The sequence below is a fragment of the Caenorhabditis elegans genome, chromosome IV, assembly GCF_000002985.6.
Source record: "Caenorhabditis elegans chromosome IV".
Taxonomy (NCBI): domain Eukaryota; kingdom Metazoa; phylum Nematoda; class Chromadorea; order Rhabditida; family Rhabditidae; genus Caenorhabditis; species Caenorhabditis elegans.
The window spans coordinates 6,409,497-6,421,521 of NC_003282.8; the positions used below are offsets into that span (position 1 = coordinate 6,409,497).

Sequence of the window (12,025 nt, forward strand, 5' to 3'; positions counted from 1 at the left end):
TAAATAGCTTCACTCGTCTTTTTCAAAAGTTCTTTTTAAAATTTCCAACCATAAAGTGCACATAACATTGTCTTTCATTCAAAAAAAAAGACACAAAAAAGACTGGGGCAAAGTAGAAATTTTCTTTAGATTTCAAAACCATAACATTTTTTGGAGATCTGTGGGTGGTTGAAACACAGGTTGAAACATGAACACACACACATGGAACAGAGCAGTTTTTTTAATATTTGAAAAAGAGGTTGAGGGAATGATGAACAAGGGAATCTATTTACGACGACGTTCCATGAGAACACATTGAATTGGTGAAAAGTAGCAGTTTTTGAATTGATTTAGGGCGCGAGTGTCAATGTTGTGGGCTCTTTTCCAGTATCTGTTTGGTCGGAGCATTTCTCTGAAATTGAATGGTTATACAATGATCGGAAGTTTTATGTTATTCTGTGCTCAAAATTAAGAGGGTCGTTTTAAATTTATTTTTAAAATAAAGAAAAAAAAATCATGGAAGTAGAGTAGTAGATGCTAGAATGACCAAATAAAATAGTCAACCTTTAAAAAAAAGAAATTTTCCTATTTTTTCAGTGACGATCACAAAGGGTTTCACAGTTCTGGAAGTTGGCCAAATGTATTTTCTCTGGAAATTTTAAATTCAAGTAATGCTTTAAATTTTTGAAATTTAAATATTTTAGAGGCTTTGTGCTGTTTTTATTTTGAAATTTTATTGTAAAACTGGTAGTGTATATCTGGATTTTTAATTTTCGAAAAATGCACTTTCTTTTCTATATATGAGGGTTTTTCTTAATCTCCAGAATTTTTCATTAAATATAACTTTGAAAAAGCTTAATATTTTTCACTGTTTCGATTTTTTCTGAAATTGGCGAACGTTTAAAAATTATGATAGTCTCGCCATTGCTGTAGGTCGTAGTTTTAGTAATTCAAGATTAATTTTCTACCAAAATTCTAATGATTTGAGGTTTGGCTTAAAACTTTACATTTTTGGCTATTTCAGAAGTCACCGAAATTGAAATTGCCACGACACCCGGCTTCACTAATATTTTTAATCACAAAAAATATGGAAAACTATCCACAGTTTCAAAAGCCCTAGCTTTACTTTTTTCCTGAAACAGTAATAAATTAATCATGACTATCTCACATTTTAGCCGCCAGTGCATCAAAGTCAATTTGTCCATCGGAAACTGCAGATGATGATGGGACAGATGCTAGTGATGCGGAGATCAATCTGAAAAATAAATCTATTTCAAGATTCTTCAAAACTAAAAAAAAAACAACATGTTAGAGAATATATTCGTACTAAATATGCACGTTTTTGAGCTCTGATGCCTTTTTTATTTCGGGTAAACCACTAATACATTCCATGAATCCCCATGGGTCAAATTGTTCATCCAAACACGTCATTTTGTATTTCAGTACATTTTTACTTTTTTTGTTTCCCGCGCCTCAGAGGGTGGAAACTCATAAATTATCCTTCCCGGTTGCGATATGTTTTATCAATTATTCATTATCTAGTCTTTTTTTTGAATTAAAACTTTAGAATTTATAAAATTACAAAGATACCAATGATGAAAGGATTAGAAATGAACAAGAATAGAAAGGAAAAGTATGAATAACCAAATCAGAAAGTGTTTTTTCATGTAGTAATTGTACGATTTTATACATTTTTTGTATCATAAAATATTCATTTTACTTTTTGAAATATATCTTTGAATTGTTGTTATAATTCATGGTCAATGACCCTTCTCGCATCACCCTCTGAAATCTTGATTGTGCGGAGGAAAAGCATGGGAAAAGAGTGTGGGAACTTCTTTTCATTTAATGGAAAAAATATAAATATAACTTTGGCAACAATGTGATCATTACGTGGTATCATTTGACTGGAATGTGGGTTGGTTGATCATAAAACGTGGGAAAATATGATGTTACTTTTTTACGATCGGAAAATGTTAGTTCCGTGTTTTAGAGGTGGGGTACCGACAAGAAAGTCTAATTGCAAAACTCGCATGACGGGCGCTCAGTGCACTTAAGATAGGCACTTAAGATAGGCACAAAATTTGCTCATGAAACAATGAAAACTTGAAACAGAAAAATTTAAATCAATTATTATTATTATTAATGGTGGAGTACCGAAATCTGAAATGTTGCTTTTTAGACCCAAGATGACCCAAAACTACCAAATTTTGTAATGATAATTTCTAGAAAAAAAGCCTATAGCGGTAAGAAATTTTGGAAAAAGGCCTATTTCTAGGGAAAATCTCAAATTTTGCAAAAGTATCGCAGCGGGCGGAGCTTGATTTTTTTGTTGGATTTTCACCCTTTAAGGCTTATTTTAATAATTTTTTCAGCTTTTATTCGGCGATTTGGGTATATTTTAGGTTGCTAAGATCCGCAAGTTTTGACTATGTGTAGTTGGCAAAATTTTAAATTTTAAATAAACGCATGCCATTTTTTCAAAACTTTGAAATTTTCAGAACAACTCATTACAAAATTTGGATGTTTTGGGGGTACACCAATTTTAATAATAATAATAATAATAATAATTCCTGATTCATATTTTTACTGTTTCAAACTTTTTTTGTAAGATTATTCAAAATAATAAGAAGTTATTAATTTTACGAAACGGTGTGACTAGAACTTTCAAAAGAGTTGACTTTGAAAATTTGACCGCCCGAAATTTTGCGACTTTCATCTGTAGAAATTTTGTCACTTTAGCCGGGGCAGTACTCAGAAAACGTCGGACGTTGGAAACATACATTTTGAAAAAAAATAGATTTTTATAGGCATCATGGTGTTTGTACACTATTTAACATTTTCTACATTTTTTGCAACTTTTCTTTAAAGGTGTTTCCGGGCAATTGGATTTTTTTAGATATTTGCGGCAAGGTAATTTTAAAAATATCTCATTTTCTCTAAAGCGGGACATTGTTCTTACTATTTATAGTTTCTTAGAAAACTGAACGTAATTATATGGATCAGACATGATGACTGGCAAGTTTAATGAATTTTCATATAAATTTTCACAATAAGCTTTGTTTGATAAAAAAGTCTGTGGGAACGGTTATTTCTGTTTCAAAAAATTTTCATAAACTGTTAATATAGCTGAAAATAAAAACATACTGTAACGGCAAAACCTAGAGAAAATTGTTGCTTGAAAGACATGAGTCAAAAATTACTGTTTCACAGAATGCTGAAGTTTTTTAGCAAACTTATACACCATTAATTCAACATGGTGCTCCTTTAATTTATAAAACACATTCAGAGGCTAAAAAACTGTTCATTGGAAAAAATAAGCGTTCGTTTGAGTTGTTTTTCTGAACTCTGAAAAATTAATTTACTGTTTCACACATTTAACATAAATTTTGTCTCCATTTTCCATGGTGTAATCGACTGTTACATCTACGGATTCAAGATATTTCAGAAAAGGAAGAACTAATGAAAGCTGCGTAAATCTCTAAACTGATGTACCAGAATAATTGCAGGGTGAAATTGAGAATAAAAGAAGGCATTCGAAACTTTTAAAAGTGCATTTTCAACATAACAAAATAAATCAAATTTCGTAGGGAACAAAATGTGGTTCGTTCTAAAAATTCTTTGTGATAATAGGGCATGTCTGAAACAGGCTCCAATAAGTTTATTGAATATTGACCGGTTTTTTAATTTCAAACCAAACAAAAAAAAATTTTGTTGAAAAGATTTTAGACACTTTTACCCACTGTTTTACGTATTCTATTTTCCTCAACTCTATTGAAATCAATTATTGGAGTTGTTTCAGTCAGGTCGTCCTGTTATACTACTTCGGAACATCCCAAGACTCTTCAAAGATCTGCAGCAATATGAAATAGACCTTTCTAATTCCTTCTAAATCTCTGTATACCTATCAAATTTCCTCAAAAGTCTTATTTAGAGACTCCCACAACTACTTGCACCCTATACAATTCCCAGAAACACCAAAATCTGACTTACTGAACGATGACGAGAACAATCAAAGCAACGGAGAGCACTGACGACGACTTCATATTCGGAGCACAAGAAGACGAGACGTTAGAGCAATAGCAAGTGGAAGCTTTTTCCCGTTTCTCAGTCTCTTTTAAACGAAGATGTGGGCGGAGTCTCGGGGTAGGAAGAAATTAGAATTTTTGTTAGAGTCTGTCTCTAGAATTGATGAATAAAAATTTAAAATTCCCCCGGATCTTGGAATCAACGCAAAAAAATATAAAAGATTCTGTAAGAAATTTCTTTAAAATATTAATTTCAAATTCGCCGCGATTTGCGAAGTCAATGGAGGAGTACGGTAGGCGTGTGAAAATGACGGAAGATGAGTGAAAAGAAGTATATTCAAATAATTAATGAAAGCTTTTGATCTGTCCATTTGTCATCGAAAAACACCCGTCCGTCCACCCACATTTTTCGCCGAATTTTTGTGGGAAATTAAGGGCTCTGATAATGCAAATTATGGATAATTTTGTATAAAGTTTTCTAGACATTGGTTAGCGATTTTAAAACTACGAAAAAATGAAATGACAAAATAAATAAGTACTTGCACCTGACTATCATACTTTAACAGCTCATATCTCAATTCATTCAAAACAGTTTACAAACTGTAAAATTGATAAATTTTAGAAAATTAAATAATCAATAAGTTGCCAGTTGACAGTTGTTCAAAAATTTAAAGACAACCAAGTTATAACTTCTAAAATTAATCAATGCCTCGATGTATTAGATACAATATTTTGAAAACATTGTTTTCGATGAACCACAATTTTGTAAATAGTGTATCAGAAACAGTGTTTTTTTTTTTCGATTTTTTACAAATTTTTCTGGGAGCTTTTGTAAGACTCCTACTACTATTTTTATGGGAAATTTTAGAAAAGTAAATAGTCAATTAGTTGTCAGTTAACAATTTTTGATATAAAACAAAAAATAAAAAATGAGCTTCGAATATGGAGCAAGTGTACAACTGCTAGAAAAATATGTGGACCTTTCTTTTGCGACACATTCTTTTTAGGAAATTTGCACTGTTCTGTGAAAGATTTCAATCTGAAATATGAATAGAACAGAAGAAATAATATTGATTTTCCTGAAATTAACCGAATGTTTAGTTGAAGTTCTTGAGAAGTTGTTCAAATACTGGCTCAATTACAATATTCCGGGTACATATGCATTTTTAATAACTTTTAACGAAATTTAAGAATAATATCAAAAATATGTTTCAATACTTCTCATAAAACTCTCAATCAAAATAAGAAATACCAATTCGAAAATTCGAACATTGTTAATCAGAAAATGGTAACTTTATAAATGTTTTTTCAGAAACATTGATTTTTTTTCAATTTTTTCAAAATTTCAAAACTTTTTTCTAAGAGTTCCACATGACCGTCTACCGTCTGAAAATGTTTTTTTTTTAATTTTTAGATGGAGAAGAATACTTTTACAGTCAACCTAAATAAAAAAGAGTACATAAACCCGCAAAATCGGAATCTAGGAAATATTTAAAAATCGCACAATAAACCACCAAAGTTTTGAAAATTTTTCCTTTACGATTTTTACTTCTGTTTTAAATACTCAGTTTTTCTCCAATATATTTCTACGTATCCTCTTTTGTTGTATTTTTCCCGTTCGCATGCAAGTCGAAATTATAGGTGTCCCATTCAACTCACACTTCCTTCCAATGACACCTTTATAAAAAGTCAGACAATGGCTTCGTGTCGAACCTTATTTTTATTTCAATTTCGGGTTTTCATCGTCATTGGTTTAGCAGAAACAATTAAATTTGCACGCTCAATTGGCTCGCACTTTTATGGTCGAAAATCAACATTTGAATAGGCGCCAATTGAGTGACGTGTGGGTTTACGATAAACAGCACGCTTTCCGTCATTTCGGAGTGTCGTTGGAAATAATTATTTTTATTTTCATTTCGAATGAAAGCTTTTTTCAGTTTCTTTGTTTAATTTAAGTTTATTTAAATTTGGTTATTTGCAGACAAAAAAAATTTAAAAAATGAGTTTCGAAGTCACCGGTCCACCCCTCGTATCACCATGGATGATGTTATCAATGTCCGAAGCAAGAAATGATATTGATGAGACAAAAATTGTTATTCCAGGACATTCAGTTTGTGATGCACCGCAACAGTTTATGAGGTATGTATATTGTAAAATACTGTTATATCTTTTTGAAAAATGAAAAAATTAAGATTTTCAGAGGACATGGAACTTACGTTCGCGACGGAGAAATCGTCAGTTCTCTCTCTGGAGTCGTTCAACAATTAAATCGACTGTTGATGGTTAAAACTATTAAACAACGATATGCTGGTGAAGTCGGAGATGTTGTAGTTGCCCGTGTCGTGGAGGTTCAAGCAAAACGGTGGAAGGTTTCAAATTTTTAAGTGAAAAATATAACGATAATTGTTTTTCAGTGTGATGTGGCATCTCGTCTTCATGCAAATCTTCCACTAGGTTCAGTTCTCCTGCCAGGAGGAGACTTTCGCAGAAAAGATGTAGAAGATGAGGAGAAAATGAGCGAATTCTTGAAAAACGGAGAACTGATCTGTGCAGAAGTCCAACAAGTCCAGCACGACGGAACACTTATGCTACACACAAGAAATAATAAGTACGGAAAATTGCAACAAGGAATATTGATTAAGGTAATATTTTATAAAATCTTAAGAAAACGCAATTATAAATTTTTAAATAATAGTTCGGAAAGTTGTTATATTTCTTTAAATTCATCATCCAATTGATTCCAATTAGCTCACGTACGGCGTCTTGCTCTAAAAGCCTCAGAAGTTTTATTCAATTCTCGATCTCTGTACTCAATCACAGGATCTTGATCCTTCTTTGCAGTTGGATGCAGTTCAACAGTCTCGACGCCATAACGAAGAATACAAAAAATTACAAGCAACGCAGCAATGAGAATCCATTGTGTATAAGCACGCCATTCGGGAATTGGGCTCTTTAATAATAATTTTCTATTTCAAAAAAAATTAATGAAAAGCTAACCTCCGTGATAACCATATTTGCACGTTCATCGAGTCGGTAGATCATTGAATCGAGCACTTTTGTACGAATATCCTCCGCCTTTTCAAAGTGTTGAGTTTTCTCATTCTTATGCGACATCTCGTTCAAAGCAATATTTCTTTTTTGTTTATGCTGCCAAAATAAATAAAGCGACAAAAAAATCCACAAAATGAGTGGGAAGTCACGGAATTAATTTCTTTTTTTTGCAGGTTCCTCCACATTTGATCAAAAAGTCCAAGAAACATTTTCACACGTTACCCTACGGAATGGCTGTGATTATTGGCTGCAACGGAAGTGTGTGGGTCACGCCGTCGTTGCCGGAGACCACACTTGAAGAGGATGGATCACATGTTCACGAGTTTCAGGTGTGATAGTGATTCTTGAGAAAAATGAATCGAAAATAACAATTAGCGCACATATTTGGTGACTCAACAACGAGAAATTATAATAATTCCAATGATTGACGAGACCTTATAATTTATTCATCATACTCGTGATCATCATAATCGAAAAGAAAAACAAAAAAATTTGGCTTTTTTCGCAATAAAATAAATTTCAGATTGTACCTCCCGACGTACGCGTAACTATGGTCAGAATCGCTGCCTGTGTTCGTCTTCTTCGTGATTATTCCATCTCGATCTACCTCAATTCACTGACAACATGCTATGAAATGAGTCAGCCTTATGAAGTATCGATTGTTTCTTCAGTTTTAAAAAATTAGAAAAATAATTTCAGATCAAAGAGCTCGCCGAGCAAGACACGTCTTCTCGACTCGCCTACCTGATTGCTGCACGGCTTCTACAGGAACTTCAACAGCAGAAGTAATTCTAATTGTTTTGAATGATCTCTCCCTATTTAAAATTTACCTTTTTTGTTGCTGTTATTTCTTGTTGAGTTTCTTATTTACCATTTCAATTAAATAAAACTTTTTACTTTTTCGGATGATATTAGCTGCGATACAAAATCTGAAAGTTTCGAAAGAAATGGTCCATACCCTGAAATTAAACGATCGACCCGTAATCTTTGCAAACCCAAGGTCGCACAGAAATTTTTTTGATCTAGGAATTGTTTCAATTGAACTCCACATTCTAACTTAATGACCGAACAATTTCAGTGAATATACTTCGATTCACACTATCCGCTTTTCAATCCACCAAGTGAGAATCGAGACGATTTTCTGGAAAGTGTTTATTGTGATTCAAAAAAAACCAGGAAGAATTGAAACATTGACCAGAGGAAAACAACAAAAAGGAAAAGAGAGAGCAGGCATGGGACAGACATTCAGTGAAAGCTCAAAAATTATGCTGCTAATTAGCAGACTTCTAACCTAAAAGGATGCATATGAGGTGTTGGGCACAGTAAAAATGGGAAAATATAACAAAGGATCGAATGGTAAACGAGGATCGGATGAACGTTTCATAGAAAACAATGTGAAGTTAATTCGAACTTCTAATTCTCGATGGTGAATAACTTTCGATCATATTATGGATTAATAATGGGAAAACAGCTCCTGATATAGAATCATGGAAAATACAATGTTAGAACTTCTTAACCGGTACAGAGAAAATTGAATGAGGGGGGGTTTGATTACGGGTATGATGGGACTGACAATATGAGAAAGAATGAGGAGCCACGCAGGCATAAGAAATATGACAGATTGAGAGAAGCTGAAGAGGGAGATCATTCATGGAGAGATGTACCAATTGGAACCTTCTTTGTACGACTTCTCGTTGTTGCAGTTGGGCGCGGTGGGAATCAATGGGTACAGATAGTAAACCCATCTGGAAAAAGAGATTTCAGAGTTAATTCATTGATTTAGATACTCACTGTGGATATACGAGCTCCTCGAATTCCTCCATAATGCCACAGATACTCGAATCGTTGGAGTTGTTGGTACCGTTCTACAAAAATACATTACAACTAATAATCGATGAAACTTTTCTGGTACCTCATTATCGATAATCAGGTCCTGTGCGACAGGCTCGTTGATTCTTTGCCTCTCCACTTCTATTCGAGGCTGTGCCCTCTGGAACGGAATCGGCGCAACGGTGGGTGCTGTAGTTCTTGTCCTTCTATCTTGTGGCAATCTCTGAAACCAAGATCAGTCTCGTAACGAAAATATGAAGAAAATAAACTCACTGGACCGGGAGTAGCCGACCGACGCGAATTGCGGGATGTCTGAGCATTTCGGGACTCGTTCATCAGCTAAAACAAGAAAAATGAGATCTTTTCGTTGTACTGTGACACTCACTATGATTTCGTCCGGATAAGATGGCCACGAGTCTGGCGATCCAAGCGAATAAGCACCTGTAGTCACCCAGTCGTTCACCCTGAAGAATGAATCAATTAGGAGCATTCAAAAATTAGTTTCATACGTTTGTTGCCTGACGACCTCACTGACTGGAACGCTCCGGATTTTGTCCGTGTATGTGCCTTTGCTGAAAGGAAAGTACTCGAAAAAATGGCATTTTGTTAATTTCAAATACCTCGGGGAGTGCTCTTCTCTTGGCTTAGAACTCCAATTCTGTCTCGTTTGATGACGTCCTCGATAGTTTGGCATCTGAAAACAATGGAAAACGTTTTTTGAGCTTAATAGGAGAAAAATTAGGTGAATTCGCACAAAAAATGAGAATTCAAAACGTTTCGAAACCAAGCAAACAGGCTACAGTAATCAAAGGCGCAGTCAGTAAACTAAATTTAGGTATCACCACGGGTTCGCGAATTTCACTTGCATTTGCGTATTTTTAAAACATATTACTTTCTAAAACTACTTCTAGCAAATAAACTTATTGCCAGTTTTGAAATGAATAAAAAATTTACTTTAAAATGAAAAGAAAAGCTGCATTTAGTCAAAAATTATTTGAATAATTTTCAGCTTTTGTAATTGCGTGGTGAGACCAATGGGTTGCACCAATCCGATGTACCTTTAATTACGCATCATCTGCATTCTTTTTTTTGAATTCAAAAATTAAACTTTGCCCTAAAAATGTCTTCAAATTGTTTTTTGCAGATGGCGCCTTTGGAAAATAACTACAACGAGTCGCTCAACAAATCGAAGGATGCCATTGATGATAAAGTTTGTTTCATGGTTTTATGCTTATTTTAATTTTTTTAATTTTAGACATGGTCCAAACTTTTCCCAAGCATTGTCAGCGACCCGGATCGATCGTCCAATTTTATGATCAGGGCAATCTACGTCGTGTTTTCGGCTGTTCTCAGGCAACGTAACATTCTCGAAAAAGAATATTTCTCGAAGAATTACATCACTGGTAATTGTTTTTCTTATCACATTGTATTGTAAATGTTTTTTTCCAGAAAATCTGAGTTGCATGACGCTGAGCTTCAAAAACCTACGGGCTCACCAAATCGCTCAACTACTTCGAGCCGCCGGGGATGCCACAAAGGATGGGTTTCTGAAAGAAATCTCCCTCGTGGTGACCGAGCATGACGGAGATGTTGAAGCCATCGAAGTGTTCTCTATGAAGTTCATTTATTTTGAGAATGGCGGCGTGGTTGCTCGTCTGAGCACTGACAACAATGACCAGGAAGATCCTCACTTCGCGGAGCTTGCTCAACTTCGATATGAGGGTGCCGAAAGTGTACGGGATCAAATGGTGACGATTGTTCGCAGTGTTCAGTTCCTCTGCACGAAAGTTCTCGAACCGTTGCCAGCAGAATTCACGGCTAATTTTCGATTGAAGTACACAAACGATGCTCCATCCAATTTCCGCATCGATGGCTTCGACGATTCTTCCACTTTTTACACACTTCCTGATGGTATCCAATCGGTCACCATTGGTCACTTACGCCCGGGACACCACGCTGCACACATGCAATGCTGGAGCAAGTCGATGTCCGATTCATACGCAGCAGAGTTGACTCTCAAGGGACATCTGGACAAAGTTTCCGATATGTATGCATTCAATCCAGTGAATGTGCTGTATAAATCGTTCAATTCGGAGGACACCGACCCAGGTCTTAGTCAGGATACTACTGAATCTGCCAACGATCAAGGAGGAAACGTGACGTCTCCGGTTGATAATATAACCGTTAGATTAAATAGTGTTGTACACATTAACAAACAGTTTCAATTTGTAGGATTCTCTCGAGAAAACACAAATGTCGCCTATCAAGATGAGACCAACTACTCGCAGAGGAGCCGATGACAGCAAAACCAGATCTTCTCCATACTCTCGCTCCCGTAAATAATTTTTCTCGTTGTGTTCATTAGTTTACAGCTTTATCCTGTAACATGGCATGTTCTATATCATCATGTACAATGTTTTATTGTCTAGAGTTTTATTTTCCTTTTTGCTCCATTTTGTATCCTTGGTTTTCTTTTTAAAATTACAGTCATTCGTAAATAAATTGACTGGTGTTGTTAGAATTTTTCCCACGTCCCAGTTTCAGGATACTTGAATGTATTCCATAGTTTCCATCAATTGGCCGATCTAATTGTATGAAGGATTCGTATTCTTTTGCTGAGTCCCGCTCCGAATATCTTTTGGCATTTAAATCTAAAAATTTTCTGCAATAAGCACCAGGAACCGGACATGCTTCATGAGCTCATAATCATAACTACTAGCTTCTGCTAATTCTGCAGTCAACCCGAGATCGTAACCATAAGTCGTGGAACTGAGTTCTTGAAGTTTGTAGATGCCCGCGCCACTGATTCGGGTCATGAATCCGCGTTGCAGTTGAAAATATTCTATTATTATATTTAATTTTGTTCTTTGATTTAACAAAAAAATAGCGCTCAAATACGCTTAAAACAAGAATTTTTCGTATTCTGTGCCAAAATTTATCAATCGTGGCGAGACCTATAGGCTTAACGTCGAAATGCGCCTTAAAATTCTACAGTACTTTATTTCATTTTGCGCGGGAAATTTTGGGATTTTAGTTTTAAAAACGCGCGAATTTTTGCATTTTGGTTCCTGATTTCTTCATTTCTGCTCATTTTTTGCCTTCGAGGACGTTTCCCAAAATTTTGCTCTCATTTTCAT

At 34.9% G+C, this 12,025-nt stretch overlaps 5 protein-coding genes, 12 non-coding genes and 1 pseudogene across 19 annotated transcripts; 12 read left to right on the forward strand and 6 right to left on the reverse strand.

Annotated features, from left to right (window-relative positions):
* Positions 1-60: 60 nt before the first annotated feature.
* Positions 61-4,086, reverse strand: nlp-71 (Neuropeptide-Like Protein; the record flags this gene model as incomplete). Of its 2 annotated transcripts, NM_171362.5 has the most annotated exons (3): positions 61-391; positions 1,148-1,234; positions 3,973-4,086. In NM_171362.5, 3 exons carry the CDS (start codon positions 4,023-4,025, stop codon positions 265-267), a joined length of 267 nt encoding a protein of 88 aa, NP_741424.1. The 2 variants fall into 2 exon arrangements, with proteins under 2 accessions (NP_741424.1, NP_001368406.1); NM_001380276.1 differs by lacking the exons at positions 1,148-1,234; positions 3,973-4,086 and having other exon boundaries at positions 265-387.
* 21ur-15244 lies at positions 123-143 on the reverse strand. The gene has a single exon (NR_055654.1).
* 21ur-3958 lies at positions 893-913 on the forward strand. The gene has a single exon (NR_055655.1).
* 21ur-15233 lies at positions 2,614-2,634 on the forward strand. Its single transcript, NR_055656.1, has one exon.
* 21ur-11240 lies at positions 2,617-2,637 on the forward strand. The gene has a single exon (NR_055657.1).
* Positions 3,226-3,246, forward strand: 21ur-11503. The gene has a single exon (NR_055658.1).
* On the forward strand, positions 3,227-3,247 carry 21ur-9712. Its single transcript, NR_055659.1, has one exon.
* 21ur-1323 lies at positions 3,230-3,250 on the forward strand. The gene has a single exon (NR_055660.1).
* On the forward strand, positions 3,391-3,411 carry 21ur-15687. The gene has a single exon (NR_055661.1).
* On the forward strand, positions 3,393-3,413 carry 21ur-15027. Its single transcript, NR_055662.1, has one exon.
* On the forward strand, positions 3,767-3,787 carry 21ur-14203. The gene has a single exon (NR_055663.1).
* Positions 3,768-3,788, forward strand: 21ur-5623. The gene has a single exon (NR_055664.1).
* Positions 4,087-5,257: 1,171 nt separating the features above from the next.
* Positions 5,258-5,278, reverse strand: 21ur-5528. Its single transcript, NR_055665.1, has one exon.
* Positions 5,279-5,981: 703 nt separating this feature from the next.
* On the forward strand, positions 5,982-7,964 carry exos-2 (Exosome complex component RRP4 homolog). Its single transcript, NM_068577.4, has 6 exons — positions 5,982-6,146; positions 6,208-6,376; positions 6,422-6,649; positions 7,232-7,387; positions 7,582-7,710; positions 7,758-7,964. The coding sequence occupies exons 1-6, from the start codon at positions 6,007-6,009 to the stop codon at positions 7,845-7,847; spliced, it is 912 nt and encodes a 303-aa protein (NP_500978.1). The 5' UTR covers positions 5,982-6,006; the 3' UTR covers positions 7,848-7,964.
* On the reverse strand, positions 6,645-7,157 carry Y73B6BL.22 (Nitrogen regulatory IIA protein). Its single transcript, NM_068578.2, has 2 exons — positions 7,005-7,157; positions 6,645-6,957 (listed from the first exon to the last, which is right to left on the reverse strand). The coding sequence occupies exons 1-2, from the start codon at positions 7,119-7,121 to the stop codon at positions 6,757-6,759; spliced, it is 318 nt and encodes a 105-aa protein (NP_500979.1). The 5' UTR covers positions 7,122-7,157; the 3' UTR covers positions 6,645-6,756.
* A 235-nt stretch (positions 7,965-8,199) lies between the features above and the next one.
* Positions 8,200-9,585, reverse strand: Y73B6BL.23 (uncharacterized protein). The gene is made up of 7 exons (NM_068579.5): positions 9,509-9,585; positions 9,398-9,460; positions 9,274-9,352; positions 9,162-9,227; positions 8,971-9,111; positions 8,850-8,923; positions 8,200-8,803 (listed from the first exon to the last, which is right to left on the reverse strand). The coding sequence occupies exons 1-7, from the start codon at positions 9,580-9,582 to the stop codon at positions 8,707-8,709; spliced, it is 594 nt and encodes a 197-aa protein (NP_500980.1). The 5' UTR covers positions 9,583-9,585; the 3' UTR covers positions 8,200-8,706.
* A 440-nt stretch (positions 9,586-10,025) lies between these two features.
* On the forward strand, positions 10,026-11,402 carry htp-2 (HORMA domain-containing protein). The gene is made up of 4 exons (NM_068580.8): positions 10,026-10,098; positions 10,144-10,291; positions 10,338-11,071; positions 11,121-11,402. Exons 1-4 carry the CDS (start codon positions 10,033-10,035, stop codon positions 11,229-11,231), a joined length of 1,059 nt encoding a protein of 352 aa, NP_500981.3. The 5' UTR covers positions 10,026-10,032; the 3' UTR covers positions 11,232-11,402.
* Positions 11,403-11,539: 137 nt separating this feature from the next.
* Positions 11,540-11,704, reverse strand: Y73B6BL.45 (annotated as a pseudogene). Its single transcript has one exon. A coding segment is annotated over exon 1 (165 nt).
* Between the last annotated feature and the right edge of the window lie 321 nt (positions 11,705-12,025).

What these genes read in the sequence shown, in the direction of transcription:
- Y73B6BL.23 (NM_068579.5), bottom strand. Translation starts at nt 9,582, where the DNA reads ATGCCAAACTATCGAGGACGTCATCAAACGAGACAGAATTGGAGTTCT. An exon ending in CTTATCCGGACGAAATCATA is followed by an intron (nt 9,228 to 9,273) that starts GTGAGTGTCACA and finishes TTCTTGTTTTAG; the next exon opens with CTGATGAACGAGTCCCGAAA. An exon ending in GAGGAGCTCGTATATCCACA is followed by an intron (nt 8,804 to 8,849) that starts GTGAGTATCTAA and finishes CTCTTTTTCCAG; the next exon opens with ATGGGTTTACTATCTGTACC.
- htp-2 (NM_068580.8), top strand. Translation starts at nt 10,033, where the DNA reads ATGGCGCCTTTGGAAAATAACTACAACGAGTCGCTCAACAAATCGAAG. An exon ending in CTCGAAGAATTACATCACTG is followed by an intron (nt 10,292 to 10,337) that starts GTAATTGTTTTT and finishes GTTTTTTTCCAG; the next exon opens with AAAATCTGAGTTGCATGACG. An exon ending in CTCCGGTTGATAATATAACC is followed by an intron (nt 11,072 to 11,120) that starts GTTAGATTAAAT and finishes TTCAATTTGTAG; the next exon opens with GATTCTCTCGAGAAAACACA.
- exos-2 (NM_068577.4), top strand. Translation starts at nt 6,007, where the DNA reads ATGAGTTTCGAAGTCACCGGTCCACCCCTCGTATCACCATGGATGATG. An exon ending in AACAAGGAATATTGATTAAG is followed by an intron (nt 6,650 to 7,231) that starts GTAATATTTTAT and finishes TTTTTTTTGCAG; the next exon opens with GTTCCTCCACATTTGATCAA. An exon ending in CACATGTTCACGAGTTTCAG is followed by an intron (nt 7,388 to 7,581) that starts GTGTGATAGTGA and finishes AATAAATTTCAG; the next exon opens with ATTGTACCTCCCGACGTACG.
- Y73B6BL.22 (NM_068578.2), bottom strand. Translation starts at nt 7,121, where the DNA reads ATGTCGCATAAGAATGAGAAAACTCAACACTTTGAAAAGGCGGAGGAT. An exon ending in CAAATATGGTTATCACGGAG is followed by an intron (nt 6,958 to 7,004) that starts GTTAGCTTTTCA and finishes TTATTATTAAAG; the next exon opens with AGCCCAATTCCCGAATGGCG.